The 18,758-nt window shown below is 43.9% G+C and overlaps 1 protein-coding gene across 5 annotated transcripts; it reads right to left on the reverse strand.

Moving 5' to 3' along the window:
- Positions 1-10,019: 10,019 nt before the first annotated feature.
- LOC129712516 (pro-neuropeptide Y-like) lies at positions 10,020-18,316 on the reverse strand. Of its 5 annotated transcripts, none has more exons than XM_055661023.1 (4): positions 17,963-18,316; positions 16,322-16,503; positions 10,758-10,841; positions 10,020-10,521 (listed from the first exon to the last, which is right to left on the reverse strand). In XM_055661023.1, the coding sequence occupies exons 2-4, from the start codon at positions 16,495-16,497 to the stop codon at positions 10,497-10,499; spliced, it is 285 nt and encodes a 94-aa protein (XP_055516998.1). In that variant the 5' UTR covers positions 16,498-16,503; positions 17,963-18,316; the 3' UTR covers positions 10,020-10,496. The 5 variants fall into 5 exon arrangements, with proteins under 5 accessions (XP_055516998.1, XP_055516980.1, XP_055516964.1 ...); XM_055661005.1 differs by having other exon boundaries at positions 16,322-16,509; positions 17,963-18,304; XM_055660989.1 differs by lacking the exon at positions 17,963-18,316 and adding an exon at positions 17,410-17,448 and having other exon boundaries at positions 16,322-16,509.
- Between the last annotated feature and the right edge of the window lie 442 nt (positions 18,317-18,758).

Here is an 18,758-nt window from a genome sequence, read left to right on the forward strand (position 1 = left end):
ACAACCTGTTGTACATGATCAGGCAAGTATTCATCTGCCTGTGGATTTAATTTAGCTGATGTTTCCCTTTGAGCATTTCCTTTTCTCGCATAAGAGCTCAACACGTGATATACTCTGGAGCTGCTTCTTAATCCTTAGGCCTCAAGTATATTGATCCTTTCATTGGCTGCTGCCAGCTCCCTCCAGTTCCAGCTGTTCCATCTCTCTTTTCAATTGTTCCTTTTGTGTCTCAAGGTCAAGCTTGGCATTGGTTGCTGCCAGCTCAGTCTCTCTTTTCAATTGCTCCATTGTGCCTCAAGCTTGTGCTTTTTGTTCATGGTGGCAACCCGTTCCAAGAGAGCAGCTTTTTCTGCCTCAGCTTTTAAGTGAGCAGAGGCCGTTGAAGATACACATGATGAAGAACTAGATTTGTGGCTTGATTTTGGTTTTGAGACATTTGAAACACTGTCATCGGGTCCAATTTCTTCTGAGTTTACAACACTCTGTTGTATGGCACTCACAGCAATGAAGTGCGTAGCTTGCTGTCCAACATCATATAACCATATAACAATTACAGCATGGAAACAGGCCATCTCGGCCCTACAAGTCCGTGCCGACACAACAGATAACCACCCCTCTACATCTTGTATAAAACCATTAAAAGTTTCTATTCTTTGCTGAAACCAATGATTTTGGCTTTCAAGATCCTTTTCAGGCAGTGGTACTTTCATCAATGACTCGTGGTTTTCTCTGACTTCATTACAGAGCTTGATTAATTGAACCAGGTTAGAGTGTACTTCATTTACATTTTCATCTGATTTCATGAGCTCTTTCAGCTTTTCAATTAACTTGTTAGCTTGTTTATATATCGTTTCTTGTCTTCTGACACTTTTCCATGAACAATTCCCAGCCTTTGTCAGTGTTTAATAACTCATCTTTCCTTTTCAGAATTCTTCCCAACATCATCAGTTTGTGACTGAGTTTAGACATACTTGTTCACTATCCATTTAAGATGCATTGACGTAAAAGCCATATGCCTGCGGCTAGTATTTCAAACATAGAAACATAGAAACATAGAAATTAGGTGCAGGAGTAGGCCATTCGGCCCTTCGAGCCTGCACCGCCATTCAATATGATCATGGCTGATCATCCAACTCAGTATCCCGTACCTGCCTTCTCTCCATACCCTCTGATCCCCTTGGCCACAAGGGCCACATCTAACTCCCTCTTAAATATAGCCAATGAACTGGCCTCAACTACCCTCTGTGGCAGAGAGTTCCAGAGATTCACCACTCTCTGTGTGAAAAAAGTTCTCCTCATCTCGGTTTTAAAGGATTTCCCCCTTATCCTTAAGCTGTGACCCCTTGTCCTGGACTTACCCAACATCGGGAACAATCTTCCTGCATCTAGCCTGTCCAACCCCTTAAGAATTTTGTAAGTTTCTATAAGATCCCCTCTCAATCTCCTAAATTCTAGAGAGTATAAACCAAGTCTATCCAGGCTTTCTTCAAACAACTGATATTGTTCTCATTCTCAAGGTCACTTCTCAATTCTCTATTTCAGTAGGCATTTTACAATTCAGCTTATCATATATAGTTTCTCCAATAAATCTTAATGCTATATGTACTCACTCTCTCCCTGCGCATTGGCTTTTGAGGTTTCCAATCCTCGTTAGTCAGATTAGCGCAGGTGGCAACCTTGTCCAGTTGATTGGGAATGGCAGCGTCAGCCTTGTGAAATTAAACAATCGTTTGTTCCGTTTGAATAATTCCTAAGCTCCAGTTTCACTCATAGTCAGTTCTCACTAAATTGTAATGGCAAATTTCCAATTCTTCCAGTATCCAACTTTCCTTTCCCATTACTACATAGGTAAATAGTAAAGTACTACACAGATTTTCCAGTCGTTAGTTCCAGTTCTTTTGGTTCACATTGGTTCTTTATTGAAGTAGTTCTTGGTTCTTGGTTTCTTGGTCCTCCAAAATATTCCAAATGGAATTTAAACTGGAGGTGGTGAAGGGAGGGCTTAAGCCAGAAAGGGTTATTGGGAAGAAAGAGCTACTTTAAATTTGGTTGCATTTGGTTGGGTAACAATAGTTGGGTGGAGATTATTCCATGCTTTAATTGTGCAGGGGAAGAACAAATTGCTGTACACATCTGTCTTTGTAGCTGGGATCACAAATTGGATCGAATGCTCTCATTTGCTCCTAATTGGTTCGGGTTTGGTGTAGGTCTTGTAGTCTATTTCAATCTGACCATTTAACATTTTGTAAAAACAGGTCAAATGGTGAGCTTCACATCTGTCTTGGAGAGGGTTCCACCCCAGAGAATTCAGAAGTTTGGTGACACTCGCTCTCGTTCGATGGAAGAAATATTTTTATTTGTGTATGGGTCCCATGCTGCAACTGCGTAGTCCAAATGAGGTCTAACGAGGGTGAAGTATAGCTTCTCCTTGACAGAAGTTGAACAATGATGAAAGTTGCGCCTCAGAAAGTTTAGGACACCTGTTGCTTTCACCGTTGCATGATGAGTCTGACCATTCCAACGCAGATCATTCTGAAATTTGATGCCAAGATACTTGGTTTGTTTGGGTTCTTCAATGGTGGCACCAAGTATATTGTAAGATGTTTGTACAAACAAAGAGATGAACTACCAGGTTTTCCTTATTGTGCATACAGGTTGTAGCATTATGTTCTCCCCAGTCTGGTGAGAACTGAATACTCTCCACTGTGCCTGGTCCGATCACTCCCTGTTCACTATGCCCATATGTATACGCCCCTCTGTGCATCTAGTGACCGCCCCCAAGTATCCAAAATAATACTGCGAGATATACCTAGAAAAAATAATATAATATGCCAACAGCGCCTCGCCAAAACATGAATGACTCCTACAATGACTAAAGAGGATACAAGGCCCTCTCTAGCCTCTTTCAGTAATCTTGGGTAGATCTCTTCAGGCCCTGGGGACATCCCCAAACCTTTCTTCAAAAGGTTCCCCACCTCGTCCTTCTTGATATAAACATGTCCCAGAATATCAGCATACACACGTTGTACTATTTTAATTAGCCATTCCCCAATGGTTGACTTGATCCTTGCTGGATTTGAAGATAATTTAAATTTCTTTGATGCATCACATCCAGAATAACAAAGCACACCATGTCTGGCTATTGTGTAGATTCATTTTCCTTCCATCTCCATGCATTGTACAATTTTACAGCCTGAAAATAATACCACTGACCAGCTGTGTGAGGAGTATGGAAAGCTCATGCTTTTGTTCATTCACAAATGAAGGGACATTAGTTGTAGTACAATAGAAAAATTCAGTGTAAGGATGTTCGTCCACCAGGTCTGTTAGTTTCCATTGGTAATCATCTTTTTGAAACATCTGTATATTTTGCATTGCACTTGTACTTTGAACATTTCGGCATGGACATTGGGAAAATATTTGAAGGACTGCAATATGCTAGTGTGGATATTTGTACGGTGGTAATGACCATTACACAGTCCAAATGGACCATTTTGTGTTGCTACAAGGATATGCCTAGAGATTAGATTACTCCTATTTTGGTGTGATAAAACATGGCTGCATATGTCCCTGCAAAGGTTCATCAAAACAGGGTCCGTGCAGTTCCCGATGGGACTTCATTAACTATGTGCATTTCCAGAGTCTTTGCTGGGCATCTTTCAAGAAAGTACATTATCTCATTACAACCTGTGGATTACAGGATGTATGAAAGAGAACTATTTAAGGAATAGGACTTGGAGACCATCAAGCCTTCTCTACCATGTAATAAGATCATGTTTGATCGTTTGCCTTAATCCCCTTTCTTTACCGACATCATCTAACTCCCTCAGTGTCCAAAAATGTATCAGTCTTAACCTTCAATAAACTCAATATAATGCAAAGATTTGCAGCTCTGTTAAAGAAATTATTTCTCGCCTCATTGCTAAATGGCCAATTCCTTATCCTGAGATGTTTAATTCTAAGCTCTCCAGTTTGAATCCTCTTCTATAACTGCTTCTCTCAAAATATGTCATCTCACATTTCTCCACGGCAAATTTCACCAGCCGTGAATGAACTGGTCGTTAACTTCAGGAGGAAGAGGAGAGAGGAACCTGCTCCCTTATACATCAAAGGAGACATGGTGGAGAGAGTCACTGGCTTTAAGTTCCTGGGAATAAACATCTCCCAGGACCTGAAATGGCAAATGAACACTGTCACTCTCGTGAAGAAGTCACAGCAGCGGCTGTATTTCCTGAGGTCTCTGCGGAGAGCAAACGTCTCACAGCCGTTGCTGCTGTCCTTCTACCGATGCGCCGTGGAAAGTATCCTCTCCTATGGCATCCTGGTGTGGTTTTCTAGCTGTACTGTGGCTGAGAGGAGGGCGCTGCAGAGAGTTATAAAAACTGCACAGAGCATTACAAACGCTCAACTGCCCTCCTTGGATGATATATACAGGGCCCGATGCTTCTGGAAGTGGCGGCGCTGTGAAACGGCTGCGGCTGGCCTGCAGTCTGTCTGTTTTTACTTTTTTTGTGTTGGTTTTTTTTGTCTAGTTCAGTTAAACGTTTGGTTATTAGGTGGTGTTATGTGTGTTGGGGGGGGGGGGCTGAAACAGGGCTTTCTGTCTCTCCCTTCGGGGGAATGAGACTTTTTTGTCGTATCCCCCATCTCTTCCCCCGCCTGAGCTGAGGCCCAATGGCGGAGCTGGCGGCCTCCAACCTGCGACCGACCTCGAGGCTCCGGAGGTTGAGCCAGCCGGGACTTACCAACGCGAGGCTGGCCGTCTTCGAGCTGTGGCGGCGTTCGGGCAGCGGCACGACTCGGCGCTCTGGTGAGGGCGGACGGCGCGGGGCTGAGACACTCCTGTGTGGGCGGCCCGCCTACCGGCTGGAAGGCGCTCCCGTGTGGGCGGCCTGGGTCCTGTCAGGAAGGCGCTCCCGTGTGGGCGGCCTGGGTCCCGGCTGGAAGGCGCTCCCGTGTGGGCGGCCCGGCTCTCAGCTGGAATGCGCTCCCGTGTGGGCGGCGCGGTGCGGGGCTGAGACGCTCCCGTGAGGGCAGCCCGGTGCGGGGCGGAGACGGTGCTTCGGTGACTGGGGCGGCGTTATGGTGGCGGTGACCTGAATCCGGGGCTCGGCCGCGGGCCAGTGGACGACATCGTCAGGAGCTCGCAGGTCACAGGCTGGTGCCTGTTTTCCGGAGCTCCCGTGGCAACAGCTGCGTCCGCTGGACTGGAGGGCGGCAGCTTCGACCACCCCGGGCCGCGGAGCTTGAACCGCGGGACTGACATACCATCGCCCGGTGGGGTATCGCCTCAGCGCAGAGGGAGAAGAGGAGGGAAGAGACAGTAACTCTAAGACTTTTGCCTCCATCACAGTGAGGAGGTGCTTGGTGAACTCACTGTGGTGGATGTTAATTTGTGTTTATTGTGTGTTGTTATTATTACATGTATGGCTGCAGGCAACAACATTTCGTTCAGACCGAATGGTCTGAATGACAAATAAAGGATTCAAATTCAATTAAATTCAATTCAATATGTGTCAATGGTTGTCGTGTTTGTATTTTTTAACCGGAGGAGATGCAAAGGAATTTTGTTGCGCAGTATTGTGCAATGACAATAAACGTATTCATACATCCTCCTCAAGTCACTCACTGTCCTTTTCATTTAACGATGGTCACTTCCTCTACCTCCTGCTGCTGAAAAACAATACATCGATGCCCCAGATGCAGATTGCAATGGCCACAGGCACCTCAAATCCCAGACGTCAATCATGAACTTTTCCCAGCACATCATTAATGAGACATTAGAAATGAAGTAAGTATGTTCAAACAAATGGACTGGGTGATTGTTTCACTGAACACCTTCGCTCAGCCCTCCTGGGCCTACCTGATCTCCCGGTTGCCAAATATTTTAACTTTGTTTCTCATTCCCATGCTGATCTTTCTGTCCTGGCCTCCTCCATTGTCAGTGTCAGGCCAAATACTAACTGAAGGAACAGCACCACATATTTAGCTTTGGCAGCTTACAACCCAGAGGTATGAATAGTGACTTCTCAAACTTAAACTTAAAGTAACCGTTGCATCCCCTCTGTCTCCATTCCTTCCCCACTCATCGTTTTACTCGGTTCAAAGTTATCTTGTTAAGCTGCATTGTCTGTAACTTGCTTTCACCTAGCCCCCAGCTACTTCCCTTTATCATTGTTACTTTTGTGAATATCTTTCATTCATTTGTTCAATATCTCTCTACATCACTGTCTATATCTACCCTACCCCTAACTCTCAGTCTGAAGAAGGGGCCTCGACCCGAAACATCACCTATTCCTTTTGTCCAGAGATGCTGTCTGACCCGCTGAGTTACACCAGCTTTTTTTGTCTATGGTTTAAAGCAGCATCTGCAGCTCTTTTCTACATTAATCCCGTGTAACAGTGTGAGCATATGTATTTCAGCATTTATTACTGCATTTTTGGGGATTTTTCTGTTGGTCGTTCCCCAAACATAACAGGATATTCACCACTGATCAGTATTCCTCGTCAAATTATGAGAAAGGTTTTGCAATTTGAATGTGTTTTACATTTGGTCACACATAACAATGACAGAGACAGTCCTTTCCTCCCAGTTAACTAATTTACAGAAAAGACGCATTGCGGTAGGATATCGCAGGGAAGAACAGAACACGCTTTTCCAAGGTGTAAGTATCAATAATTTAAGTTATAGGGTGAAAAAGAAATTGACTTTCTTTACTGTGGAACAGAGGAGTTGCTCAATTGATCTAAGTGAAACTTTTATGGTCATAATGGAACTGGCCACATTAACCCTGGAAAATTGTGCACAGTGGTGCAATTTTAGATATAAGGGCTCAAGTTCAAAACTATTGGTTAGAAAATTGCAGTGGGATTCGGAAATCAATTATCCAGGAAAGCTCTTGAAGGATAAATATACAGTATATATATTTCTAGATAAAGAATTAAATTGCGTGGTACAAAATAAGTGGTTTTGTTTGAGAGTGATTAAAGGAGTTACTTCAACCTAGTGGTCTTTTGCTGTACTTAGATAAACTTCTGAATGTAAAACTTGATTTCCGCATTTGCTTTCCAATTAACAAGGCGCTCCGTTAAAATACCCCATTGCAATGTCCTGTAGGAATCTAAATCAAAGGAATCTAGCTATTTGTTTTCCAGGTAAATGGTGAATGATTAGGTGGAGTAAAGTGAAGATATTTTACAGAAGCTAACGTTTGATCCTTTATATATAACATTTCTTTTTCCGGTAGGCGGCGCGGCTCTGGCCAGCAGCGGCCTCTGCAGTCTGTCCGCGTTTTTATTATTTTCTGTCTGTGTTTTAATGTAGTTTTTGTTATTTTTTGTTGGGGTGTGGGTGTGGGAGGGGGGGGGGGGGGGTGGGGTGGGAGGGGGGGGGGAACTTTTTAAATCTCTCCCTGCACTGGAGACCCGACCTTTTTCTCGTCGGGTTTCCGTTGTCGTTGGGGCCGCAACGAGGAGCGGCCTCCAACAGGAAGAAGCCGGGGACTCTGGTGCTACTCACCGTCGCCGTCGCGGGGCTGGCCGAGTCCGGAGCGGTTGGAGCGGTGGAGGAGCGCTGCTGCTGCTGCTGCCGATGCCGCTGCTGAGTCGGAGGCTGCTGCTGCGGGTCTGCGGACAGCGGCGCCGGGAGCCCGCGGATCCCTGGAGAGAGACCGCTTTTCGGGGCTCCTGCAACGGCGAATTCTCCCGCCCGTGTTGCGGGGTTGAAGAGCTCCTGGAGCGGGGCCTCACTACACCGCCCCGCGCGGCTGGAATGGCCGCGGGACTTTACGAGCGCACACCGGGGGCTCCAACACCAAGACCCGGTGTGCGACCTCGCACACCCGGCGTGGCTTCAATGGCCGCGGGACAATCGCCATCGCCAGCCGGGGGCTTTGACTTTGACTCTGACATCGGGGGGGGGGGAGAGTGCAGTGGAGAGAAGTTTTTTTTGGCCTTCCATCACAGCTATGTGATGGATGTTTATGTAAAATGTAATTATGTTGTGTCTGGGTCTATTTGTGTGTAATGTATGGCTGCAGAAACGGCATTTCGTTTGGACCTCTAGGGGTCCAAATGACAATTAAATTGACTCTTGACTCTCTTATCCAAACTTATGTTCTTTGCAAGTTAATTATTCATACATCCATATGAAACAAACAAATCTTCAGAATTTAATATTATCCTTCTCTTGGAAAGCAGAACTGTAAATAATTACATTCCCAAGTATATTTCAAAAAGAGTAATGATGCAAGTATGTTCTAACAAATCTTTGCTCAAATATTTTATGCTCAACCACAGCAAGAGAACTGTATTATAGTTAGTGTATTGGAAACATCAATGGAATTCCAGCATCCACACATGAATATTGGACTTGGTACAGGATGCTGAGTTGGATGATCAGCCATGATCATATTGAATGGCGGTGCAGACTCGAAGGGCCAAATGGCCTACTCCTGCACCTATTTTCTATGTTTCTACGTTTCTATGTTATGGCCTGGCATTTATACTTCTTACACTTGAAAACTATTGCTTGAGTTATCAGTCGCCCTCTCAATTGTAGTGAGATGGAATAGACTGCATCCTTCGGGAAAGTGACTACTGCATTGAGCGTGGACTAGAAAAGGAGGAATGTTAGCCCTGGCTCACTATGATATCTGCCACCCCTCTCAACTGTGATATTTGCGGTACATTTGCTTCCCTTTTCATCTAACTTCGCATCCAACTACAAATCCTACTATTGCAACAAGAAATCTATTAACTAAAACTAAAAGGAATCCTGTGTGATCCCTAGTCCTCACCTTTCAGCTCATCAGCTGTCGGATGCAACACATCATCCTTCGACATTTTTGTCACCTCCAAAGGGATCCTGCCATCAGTCACATCTTCTCATCTCCGCCCTTTTCCGCCTTCCGCAGAGACCATTCTCTGCGCATCTCCATGGTTCACTCATTCCTTCCCACCCAAACCACCCAATCCCCAGGGACTGTCCCTGCAAAAACAGGAGATGCAACACCTGTCCTTATACCTCCTCCCTCGACTACATCAAGGTATCCCAACAGTCCTTTCAGGTGAGGCAGAGGTTTACTTGCACCTCTTCCAACATCATCTACTGTATCCAGTGCTCCCAGTGTGGGTTCCTATATATCAGCGAGACCAAGCATAGACTTGGTGAACATTTCGCTGAACACTTACGCTCAGACCAACTTTGCCTACACGATCTCCCTGTTGCCAATCATTTTAACTCCCCTACCCATTCTCTTACTGACCTTCTGTCCTGGGCCTCCTCGACTGTCAGATTTAGGCCATATGCAAACAGCACCTCATATTTCACTTGGGCAGCTTACAACCCAGTGGTATGAACATTGATTTCCCAAATTTCAAGTAACTCCCGCACTGTCTCCATTCTGTCACCTTAGCTTGTTTATCCCTTATCTTGTGCCCGTTGACCTACATTGACTTCCAAAGTCAAAATAACTACTTGATGTTAAAGTTCCTACACTGGTTTTCACATTTCCCATGGCTTCATCTTCCACCAACACTGCCATCTCACTATGTTTTTGCGCTCTTCCACTGCTGGTTGCTCAATTATTCCCACGTTCAATCAGTCAAGCACTGGTGTCCATGCCTTTACCTTCCAATGAACAACATTTTTTAATTCCCTGCCGAAGCCCTTGTTCCTTCTGTTGAGGTGATCTTTAATCCAACTTCTATGAACATTTGTTTTTGAGCTTCTTACTCAATACCTTATGTGACACAGCATCGTGTTGCACTAGTCAGTGTTCAATGCAGTGCCTCAGGAAGTTATGTTATGTTGGAAGTACTGTATAAATGGTGTATCCCGTGCCTTCTAATGCTCAGAGTCCCAAACACAAAGTACTAAACTGCTCCTGTTATCAATTTACACCATTCACATCAAACTGCAACAATTTTTCATAAAAAGAGGAGACCAGTGTTCCTGAATGTGTCTCAGACATCTATCAACGTGATGAGGAAGAAAATTTAGGCTGACATCTTAAAGGGTATGTGAACATGTTATATATTTTGTCACTGCTTAAAGAACACAGGTTGTGGTCATTCGATTATAGAGAATTGCAACGCTTATCATACACAGAACAAGTCACTGAGATCATATGTGCTATTAATAGATAATGTTGATATTAGATTAAATATCTGGGGCATATAGTTTGATAACTTTGTACAATTTTCCATTTAGATTGTTTTGTTTTATTACTGAATTTTAATAGCACAAACCTGTCCTTACCAGACAAAGAATAATTTCTTTTTCAGCGTTACAATGCATTACATATTTAATGCACCTGCAATTCATTTAAATAAACTTTATATAGAATATATGATGCAGGAAAATAAAACTTTTACAGATTTAAATGATAGCGACATGCATTGGCTTCTTTAAGAATAGTGAGAATGTTTCATTTTCTAAGCAATGATCTGTTGACTGGAATGTAAGTTCACATTAAAGAAACTGCAGATTTTCATCACCACATGGAAGGTTCATCGTACCTGCAAACAGAAATAAATTTGGATTAATACAATTGTTGACATTTCCATGGAAAGGATTATTTTCTGGGAACATGTCCATTTTCTCAGGAGCTCTTTAATTCCTAAGTGATTACAATCTATAATCAATTAAATATGCTCCTTCCACCCAGATAAAATTAAATTGAACATCCTATGAAATGCATATCCATCCCAACTTTCAAATAGCATCCACATAAAATTACATTTAAAATCCTCACCTAAATTTGGGAAAGTTTTCTGAATTATCTCTCAGCATCAGTTCAGTCATCATTAGTGCTTCGGGGTTGGATCTCTTTCCAAACCTGTTGCGACAAATTGTCATAATAATGTTTGTTAGAATATTGCCAGTCATTCAGCTGATCAATTTGCAATTCTTGAACTATATATTTTGTTTTTAAAAGACCATGAATGTCAAACAACTTGATTTACTGTATGTTTCAATGTTTCATTGTCTCAACCAGCAGAAGCGGATCTTCATGAATGGTGGCAGGGAGGAGGTGAAACGGGTGCCTGAAGGTGAGACTGAGACAGGGCAAGGACAACTAAAGAAGGAAGCTGGAGTTGAAACTTTAGCAGATCAACATGAGGGATGTGTGGAGCGGGTATGAAGAGCATTATAGGCTACAAGAAGACCAGTGGCCTGGGGAGGGAAAGGACTGGGTGAACGAGCTAAACCTGTTTTTTATTAAATTTGACGGTCACCCTCTGCCCACCCTCCTCCTGCTCCCCGACAGACTCTCCCTCTCAATCCCCCTGGTCCACTCCCTCAGCCTTTTCGTTGTCGCACCTGACCATCAAGGGTGAGCAGGTGAGGAAAGAGCTGAGCAGACTCCGCCCAGCCAAAGTCACGTGACCCGATGTCAGCCCAAGGGTATTCAAGGTGTGTGCCAGCCAGTTGTGTGGAGTACTCCAGCATATCTTCAACCTGAGCCTGAGCCTGGAGACGGTTCCTGTGATGTGGAAAACCTCCTGCCTGGTTCCTGGACCAAAGAAGATGTATCCCAGCTCCTCCAATGTCTACAGACCGGTTGACGATGACTTCACACATCATGAAGTCCCTGGAGAGGCTGGTGCTCACTCACGTGCGACCCCTGAATCTAGACCCCCTGCAGTTCGCTTACCAAACAAAGATGGGGGTTGAGGATGCCACCATTGACCGGCTCCAGCCTTCCAATGCTCAGCTGGATAAGCCAGGAAGCATTGTGTGAGAGTCATGGTTTTTTTTACTTCCCCATGTATGTATGAGACAAAGGCACCAAATGTGTAAAATATTGTGCATGAAAGAAAAGTATGACCCAGATTTTCTATGGAAGGTGTTGATAATTACAGGTGAAATTAAAAGACACTCACATTTACAACAGTGTAAAAAGGAAAAGAAGAATCACTATCAGGCCATTTTAAAATGTTACCATTAGGCAATTTCACCCGTCACATATCTAACCAATGGACTGCAGCAATCATAATTGTGGGTTGTGCAAAAAACATGTCATTGTGCATGTCATAAAAACAAAAACATGTCATACATGGCAATGAAAAACCATTGATTCTTGACCCATTGATCATAAAGCCAATGAACACTTCATACCAAAGGGAGACTAGCAATTCAAAGGATGGCTGGTTTATAGTGGAAAAATGTATGGTTGACTATACGCTGAAGCCAATCCCTGAATTTCACATCTGAAGGAAAGTTATCAGCCTGAAGCATTCATTCACTTTCACTTCCAGAGGATGCTGTGTGACCTGCTGAATGCTCCCAGCATTTTCTCCTTCTATTCTTCAGGTTTTGCATTTAGTCTTTGCCATCAAATCACAACAGAGAACAATGAACATCAAAGACTATGCAGAAACAGTTTAGTTGATTGTCACGTGTACCAAGGTACAGTGAAAAGCTTTTGTTGCATGCTATCCAGTGAGCAGAGAGACAATAAATGATTACATTCGAGCCATTTACAGTATATAGGTATAACATTTAGTGCAAGATATAATGCCAGCAAAATCCGATCAAGGGTAGTCCGAGGGTCACCAAGGAGGTAGATAGTAGTTCAGCACTAGCTCTCTGGTTGTGAAGATATCAGGGATACATTTATATGAAACCACTATGAATTTAAAAAATACTTATACTTTAGATGTTACAGGGAAAATTAGTGTGGAAGGCAATTGCTGTATGCACCTCATAAGTTTGAAGACATATAATCTGAAAAGCATTTATTTGAGAAGAAAGATGCAGCTCGATTATTTGTTCTTTAACTGCAAAATATGCAAAGTGGATTCTAGTGCAATCTTGTTAAATGATTAATACCTACAAAATATAACTTAATATAAAATAAACAAATCGCAATCTCCGGGTGGAAATGGGATCCAGTAGAGATCAAATCAGATTTACTGAAGATTTAGATGCTGTAATGGGGGAACTGAGTGTCTCTCTGGATGGTAGTTAAGTCGACCTGAAATATCTTTCACTAGCAACAATGTACGTGTCAAATAGCATATCAGGACCATTAAATGGTATCTCTCTGTAATGACAAATTATCAACTTTAAAATCAGCTGTGGCAAAAGATGTAATGAACTGAAATTTCTCAGAAGAAGAAGGACAGATGAAGTCCTGAACGATTTTAAAAATCATATTCACAATTTTCTGTCGGTGCCCACAAAGATGTGACCAGCACAAAGATCAGCATTGTGGGCGCAGGGGAGGTCCCGGGCATCACCTTGTTTACGTCAGCAAAAGGGGGGAATCCCCGCCGTGCAACATGAAAGACGTCATCTCGCAGGCGAGCAGCCAATCAGGTTGGACTCTCGTGGACAGCAAAGCAGTCAGCAACATAATGAATGTTAGCTGATTTGTCAAACATTGTATGGAATAATCAATGAAGATTAAGGTTGATCACAAACATCAGAAATCTCCTCAAACATAAAACATATTATGTTCGAATTTCCAGACATTTATTGATCCATGCATATTAAAATAATTTTAGTGCCAGGGTGGTCACTGAATAATAGCAGGTTATTAAACATTGGCTGCAAATTCCCAACGCAGTGTCGGTTTCACTGGAGATTTCCGTGTTGGTTCTACTGCTAATACTAGATGTAATGCTAGTCTTCAATATACCCAGTTCACGACGTTATGTGAGTGACAGTGGCAACGGAACTCAAGGGAATACTTCAATAACTTTTGGATTGCTGCATTCAAGTGAGTTCTCCAAACACTGCTGTCACAAGATCACAGGAAAATGGGAATCTGTTCAGATTCTGTTGGGTGTTTTAGGTTGTGAGTGATGACAGACTCCCAATTGGTGACACGGATTGTGCAGCAACTTACAGAAGATAATTGGACATGTTCACTTGTGGAGGGCGATGTTGCAGGGTATTAGGAAGGAGTAGGTGATGAGGATTTACGGCATAGCTTTCTCAAAGAAGCCTGAAAGGTCCGCTGGCCTTTTCTTGGCTCGTAAATGCAACTATTTTGTGTCGTTAGTGCAGTTATTCAAACGCGTCAAGTACAGCGTGAATTAGGAATAATTACTATTTTCAAATAACACCAAAAGTGTATTTTCCATAGAAATACAGCAGAACTGTCCGTTGAAAATGTTTTCAGCATCTGCAGTTCCGTGTGTCTCTTATAATTGTATAAATGTTTAATATCATAATGTACATGAAATGATTGTGAGAAATTTAAATTCCCGTCAATTGTTACTTAAAAAGTCGCAATATGTGGCTTCTATCGTACGTTTATTTACTTAGAATCTACTTATTACTGAGCTGCACTTTTGAAACATTGGACAGCATAGACAGACTTGCGTTGTGCGTCCCTCTCAACGGTGCGCTGTGATAAGAGGAACCGCATTCTGCTTTTGTTCGATGGCACTGGGTGGCGCTGCGCGCTGAAATCAATCAGCAATAGTGGTTTTACGACGTGACTTTGCACTGTACAGAGACAGATAACCAAACAATGCAAAGAACCAGGAAGGGAGATGGTAGCAAGGGGCTTAATGCAATGGACGCACGGTATAATATTCCTGCACGTTATGATAAAAATAGGAATATCTGCAAACTAATCTTTATTTCTATCGAGACCATTGTTAAATGTCACAACATTAATTTCACTTGATGTTGTGGGAACTTCCCATTTGTGAATTGGCTACCATGTCCTCGCATTACAGGTTCAGAAGTTCCACGACGGCAGCGAGGCGCCCGGGGCGAACCTACCATCGCGCTGGCTAGATTACTGCAGCCGTCTTTGGCCCTGCGGTCTATCTCATTACACCGAAAAGCGCCCTGACCTGAACCCCGCTCTGTTGTGTATGAAGGAACTGCAGATGCAGGTTTCCACCGAAGATAGACACGAAATGCTGGAGTAACTCGGCGGGACGGGCAGCATCTCTGGAGAAAAGGAATAGGTGACGATTCGGTCGAGAACCCTCTTCAGACTGTCAACCCTCAGTGTTTCGTCCCGAAACGCCACACATTCATTCCTTCACTCCAGAGACTCCCGTCACGTTGAGTTATATTATACCAGCATTTTGTGATCACCCGCTCCGTGTTGTCAAGGAGCTTTAAAAATCCGGCATGTACTGCAATCTCTGAACAACTTCCCAATCCGGTTGTCAGACGTTTGCTCCGATTGAGGATAGCAAATGAAATTTAAAGTTTACTGTCCAAAATTATCAGTCTACTACGGCGTATCAGTACGGCGGGGCATTAAGTAGCCTAGCTCATTTGTCAGAAAGCAGCTGACAATTTAGTATTTAAAGCAAATGAATTGTGTTCATTTTATAAACCTGATGCCATTTCCCTTAAAGCTATGGTAAGTTAAATGAGAGACGGTCGATATCATACCAGGTAGCGATCTGCCCACAAGTTCTCAGGATCATCACGCATGTTTCGTGCGTAAATCCGGGTGAATTTTTAAACACTCACGCGATTTCGTAATAATCCGATACGTTTTGTACGGGTGCAAAATATGGTTCTTGCTAATGCCAGTGTTGAGCTGCAGGTGAAACCAATCTAGCTCATATGCTCGGAGATAGACACAAAAAGCTGGAGTAACTCAGCAGGTCAGACAGCATCGCCAGATTTAAAATCCAGATGTGGAATCCAGAATCTGGATGTTGATCTGAATCTCTGGATGTGACTCGCAAAGTTACTCAAGCTTTTGGTGTCCATCTTCGGGTTAAATTAGCATCTGTAGTTCCTTCCTACATATAGCTTATATGCTCACTGTTGCTGGGTTATCCCGTACAAATTGCTGCCGCAAACTGTGACACGCAGGGCTACCCTCCACCGTGAATCCCTTTGGCTGGACACATCTTCTCAAGTCACAGTTCTCAAACATTGAGGTTGACGTCTATATCAAATAGTAACATATTCAATTACCACACACGCGGTTGTCAGAGTTCTAAAGATGCCCACGTCTCTTGTTTTTGGTATTTTATTTAATAAACATAATATTAATAGAATTGGGGATTAGACGGGTTTGACGTTGGGTTTAGGCGATTTAGAATGGCGGGATTACTATGCTTCGCTTTTTTTCGCTTCCTCATTTCTTCCGCTTCCCTTCTCATGTCGGGTTTGCTCATGGTCTTAAGAAACAGAAACCCCTTTCATTGTCCCCCCCCCCCCAAACCAATTCGATGTGCAGGACACAAGAGCAGAATTAGGCCATTCGGCCCATCGAGCCTCCCCCACCATTCGATCATGACTGATCTAGTTTTCCCTCAACCCCATTCTCCAACCTTCTCCCCGTAACCTTTGACGCCCTGACTAATCAAGAACAGATCTCACCTCTGCCTTGTAATGAGGTTGAGGTAGTGCCTCAGTGCGGTGTAATACTTGGCCACCTGCTCTGCAGAAGCACCGTCGCCGGGGTTGTCGGGTCTGGAAGGGTAAGCGTCTGCAAAAGTCCCTATGCAGACCAGCATGCTAAATATGAATGTGAACACACCCAGCCAAGACTTCATGTTGTTCTGCATCTGAAAGGAAAAGTACAATCAGCAGTTCTCTTTTCAAACCCGTTGTGCACCGTGAGAATTGAACGAGGACTTGGTTCGAATGACAATAAAACAATAATTGACCCCCCACCCCCCGAATAAACGTCGAGTGACCATTCTAGACCGCGCAAAGTTAAAACATATGCTGTGCGCAGCGAAATTGTCAATTGCTTTAATCTGCACATCTCCTCGACATATTACAAATAGAACAATTTTTCTCCAAAAAAACACCTACATCAAACATAATTGTGTTTCAATTCTCGGCAAATGACGAAAACCAATGGGTTTTATTTCCATACATCGTGAATCTCATTTAGACTTCATCTATAAACTTTCATTAGTAATCGTTCATGCTGGTGCAGGAAATGTTGTTCCGAAAACACTGTGCATTGTCATTTCCGCCGATAAATGATTTCGTTTTTAAAATTAAGAATATTAAACTTCACACGATCAATATACCTTTAGCAGACCTCCGACGTAGTCGCCACCTCCAACGGGACCCCAACACTAGTCTCATCTTTCCATCTCCACCCCATTCCCTCCGCAACTCCCTGGTTAACTCATCCCTTCCCATCCAAACCGTCCCCTCTCCAGGTACCTTCCCCTGCAACCGCGGGGATGCAACACCTGTCCCTATACCTCCTCCCTCGACTGTCCAGGGACCCCGACAGTCCGTTCAGGTTAGGCAGAGGATCACTTGCACTTCCTCCAAACAACCTCATCTACTGTATCCATTGTTCATGATGTGGACTCTTCTACATCGGCGAGACCAAACGTGGACTGGGCGATCGTTTTCCGGAACATCTTCGCTCAGTCCTCCTGAACCAACCTGATCTCCCGCTTGCTGGACACTTTAATTCTCCTTCCCATTCCCACACTGACCTTTCTGTCCTGGGTCTCTTCCATTGTCATAGTGAGGCTAAAAGCAAATTGGAGGAGCAGCACCTCATATTTCGCTTGGGCAGCTTGGGCAAGGACCCCTACATTCCCTCTCTCTCTCTACCCCCACCCCCCCCCCCCCCCCCCCCCACACGCACACACACACACACACGTCGCACCAGCTTCTCTTTTTCACCCAACAATGGCCTGTTTCTTCTATAATCGTTACTTTTTTTGCATATCTTTCATTCATTGTTCTTTACCTGCATCATAGTCTATATCTCTCGTTTCCCTTTTCCCTAACGAGTCTGAAGAAGGGTCCCGACTCGAAACCTTCTTTCCTGATATGCTGCCTGCCCCGCTGAGTTACTCCAGCTTTTTGTCTATTCTACCTTTAATATTCACTCGTGCAGCCAAAATGCCAAAGATCCAAGCTAAATTCTATATTAGATAATACCTCCTCATGTACAATGTACTTTAAGGCATTTCTTTCTGTCCGTAACCAGAACCCGGAAACAGATTGTGCACAAGTGCATTCCCAACTCGGCGTACTCACGTTACAGGTCTTCTGATGGTTGAAGTGTGACACGGATCTATCTGTCGCCGGTCTCTGTGCACCTCTGCCTTTTTGAGACTGAGCAAATACCGGCCTGTCTTGCTTTTTATGCGTTTCACTTGGCGGGGTGAGGGAGGTCCCTGGTTACGCTTCATTGACTACAATTCTCCATCACATTCCTGCAATGCCAAACCCACGTCAGTAGCGCCGTTGCAAGAAACTGTCATTGAAGTCCCGATACACAATTGACGAAGGCGATTGCGAAATGCAAGAAATTGCAGGTGCTGCTTTCCAAAAAAAATCTCACACACAAAATGTTGGAGTAACTGAGCGCGTCAGGCAGCATTGTGGAGAACACGGATTAGCGCCGTTTCTGGCCGGGACCGTTGTGTGAGCCCTTTCGTTCAACTCAGAACAAACCCATTGCCACAGCCACACTGGTCGCTTCCTCCACGGGAGAACGTACAATGGAATAGCACTTAACTTAAATTGTGCCCCCTCTTAGGCACTAATTACATATTACATGATTGCGAGCCTTATCTTTGGCACTGATCGTATTGCGCCCGAACTATGTTTTTGTCCGCGTTGCCCGTCTGCAAGTGACCATGAAAGAGAAAGCATTGGATACCCGGGAGCCCGCAGCTCCCGTTTTAACTTAACACGGCGCTATGTTGGCTTCGGAATAAAAACAATGGGTTTTTTTTTTCTCAAACAGACACACTTCTCCTGATTTTGAATTGTGTAAATTTAAATGCGACACAATTCTCGGGCGATGGGAATGTAATGAAACAAAGGC

This window comes from Leucoraja erinacea, chromosome 2, assembly GCF_028641065.1.
Source record: "Leucoraja erinacea ecotype New England chromosome 2, Leri_hhj_1, whole genome shotgun sequence".
Lineage (NCBI taxonomy): Eukaryota > Metazoa > Chordata > Chondrichthyes > Rajiformes > Rajidae > Leucoraja > Leucoraja erinaceus.

Coding starts and splice junctions, on each gene's coding strand:
- LOC129712516 (XM_055660989.1), bottom strand. CDS start 17,439: ATGACAATGGAAGAGACCCAGGACAGAAAG. Junction 16,510..17,409: donor AAGAGACCCAGGACAGAAAG/GTCAGTGTGGGA, acceptor TTTTCCTTTCAG/ATGCAGAACAACATGAAGTC. Junction 10,522..10,757: donor GAAAACTTTCCCAAATTTAG/GTGAGGATTTTA, acceptor TTCTGTTTGCAG/GTACGATGAACCTTCCATGT.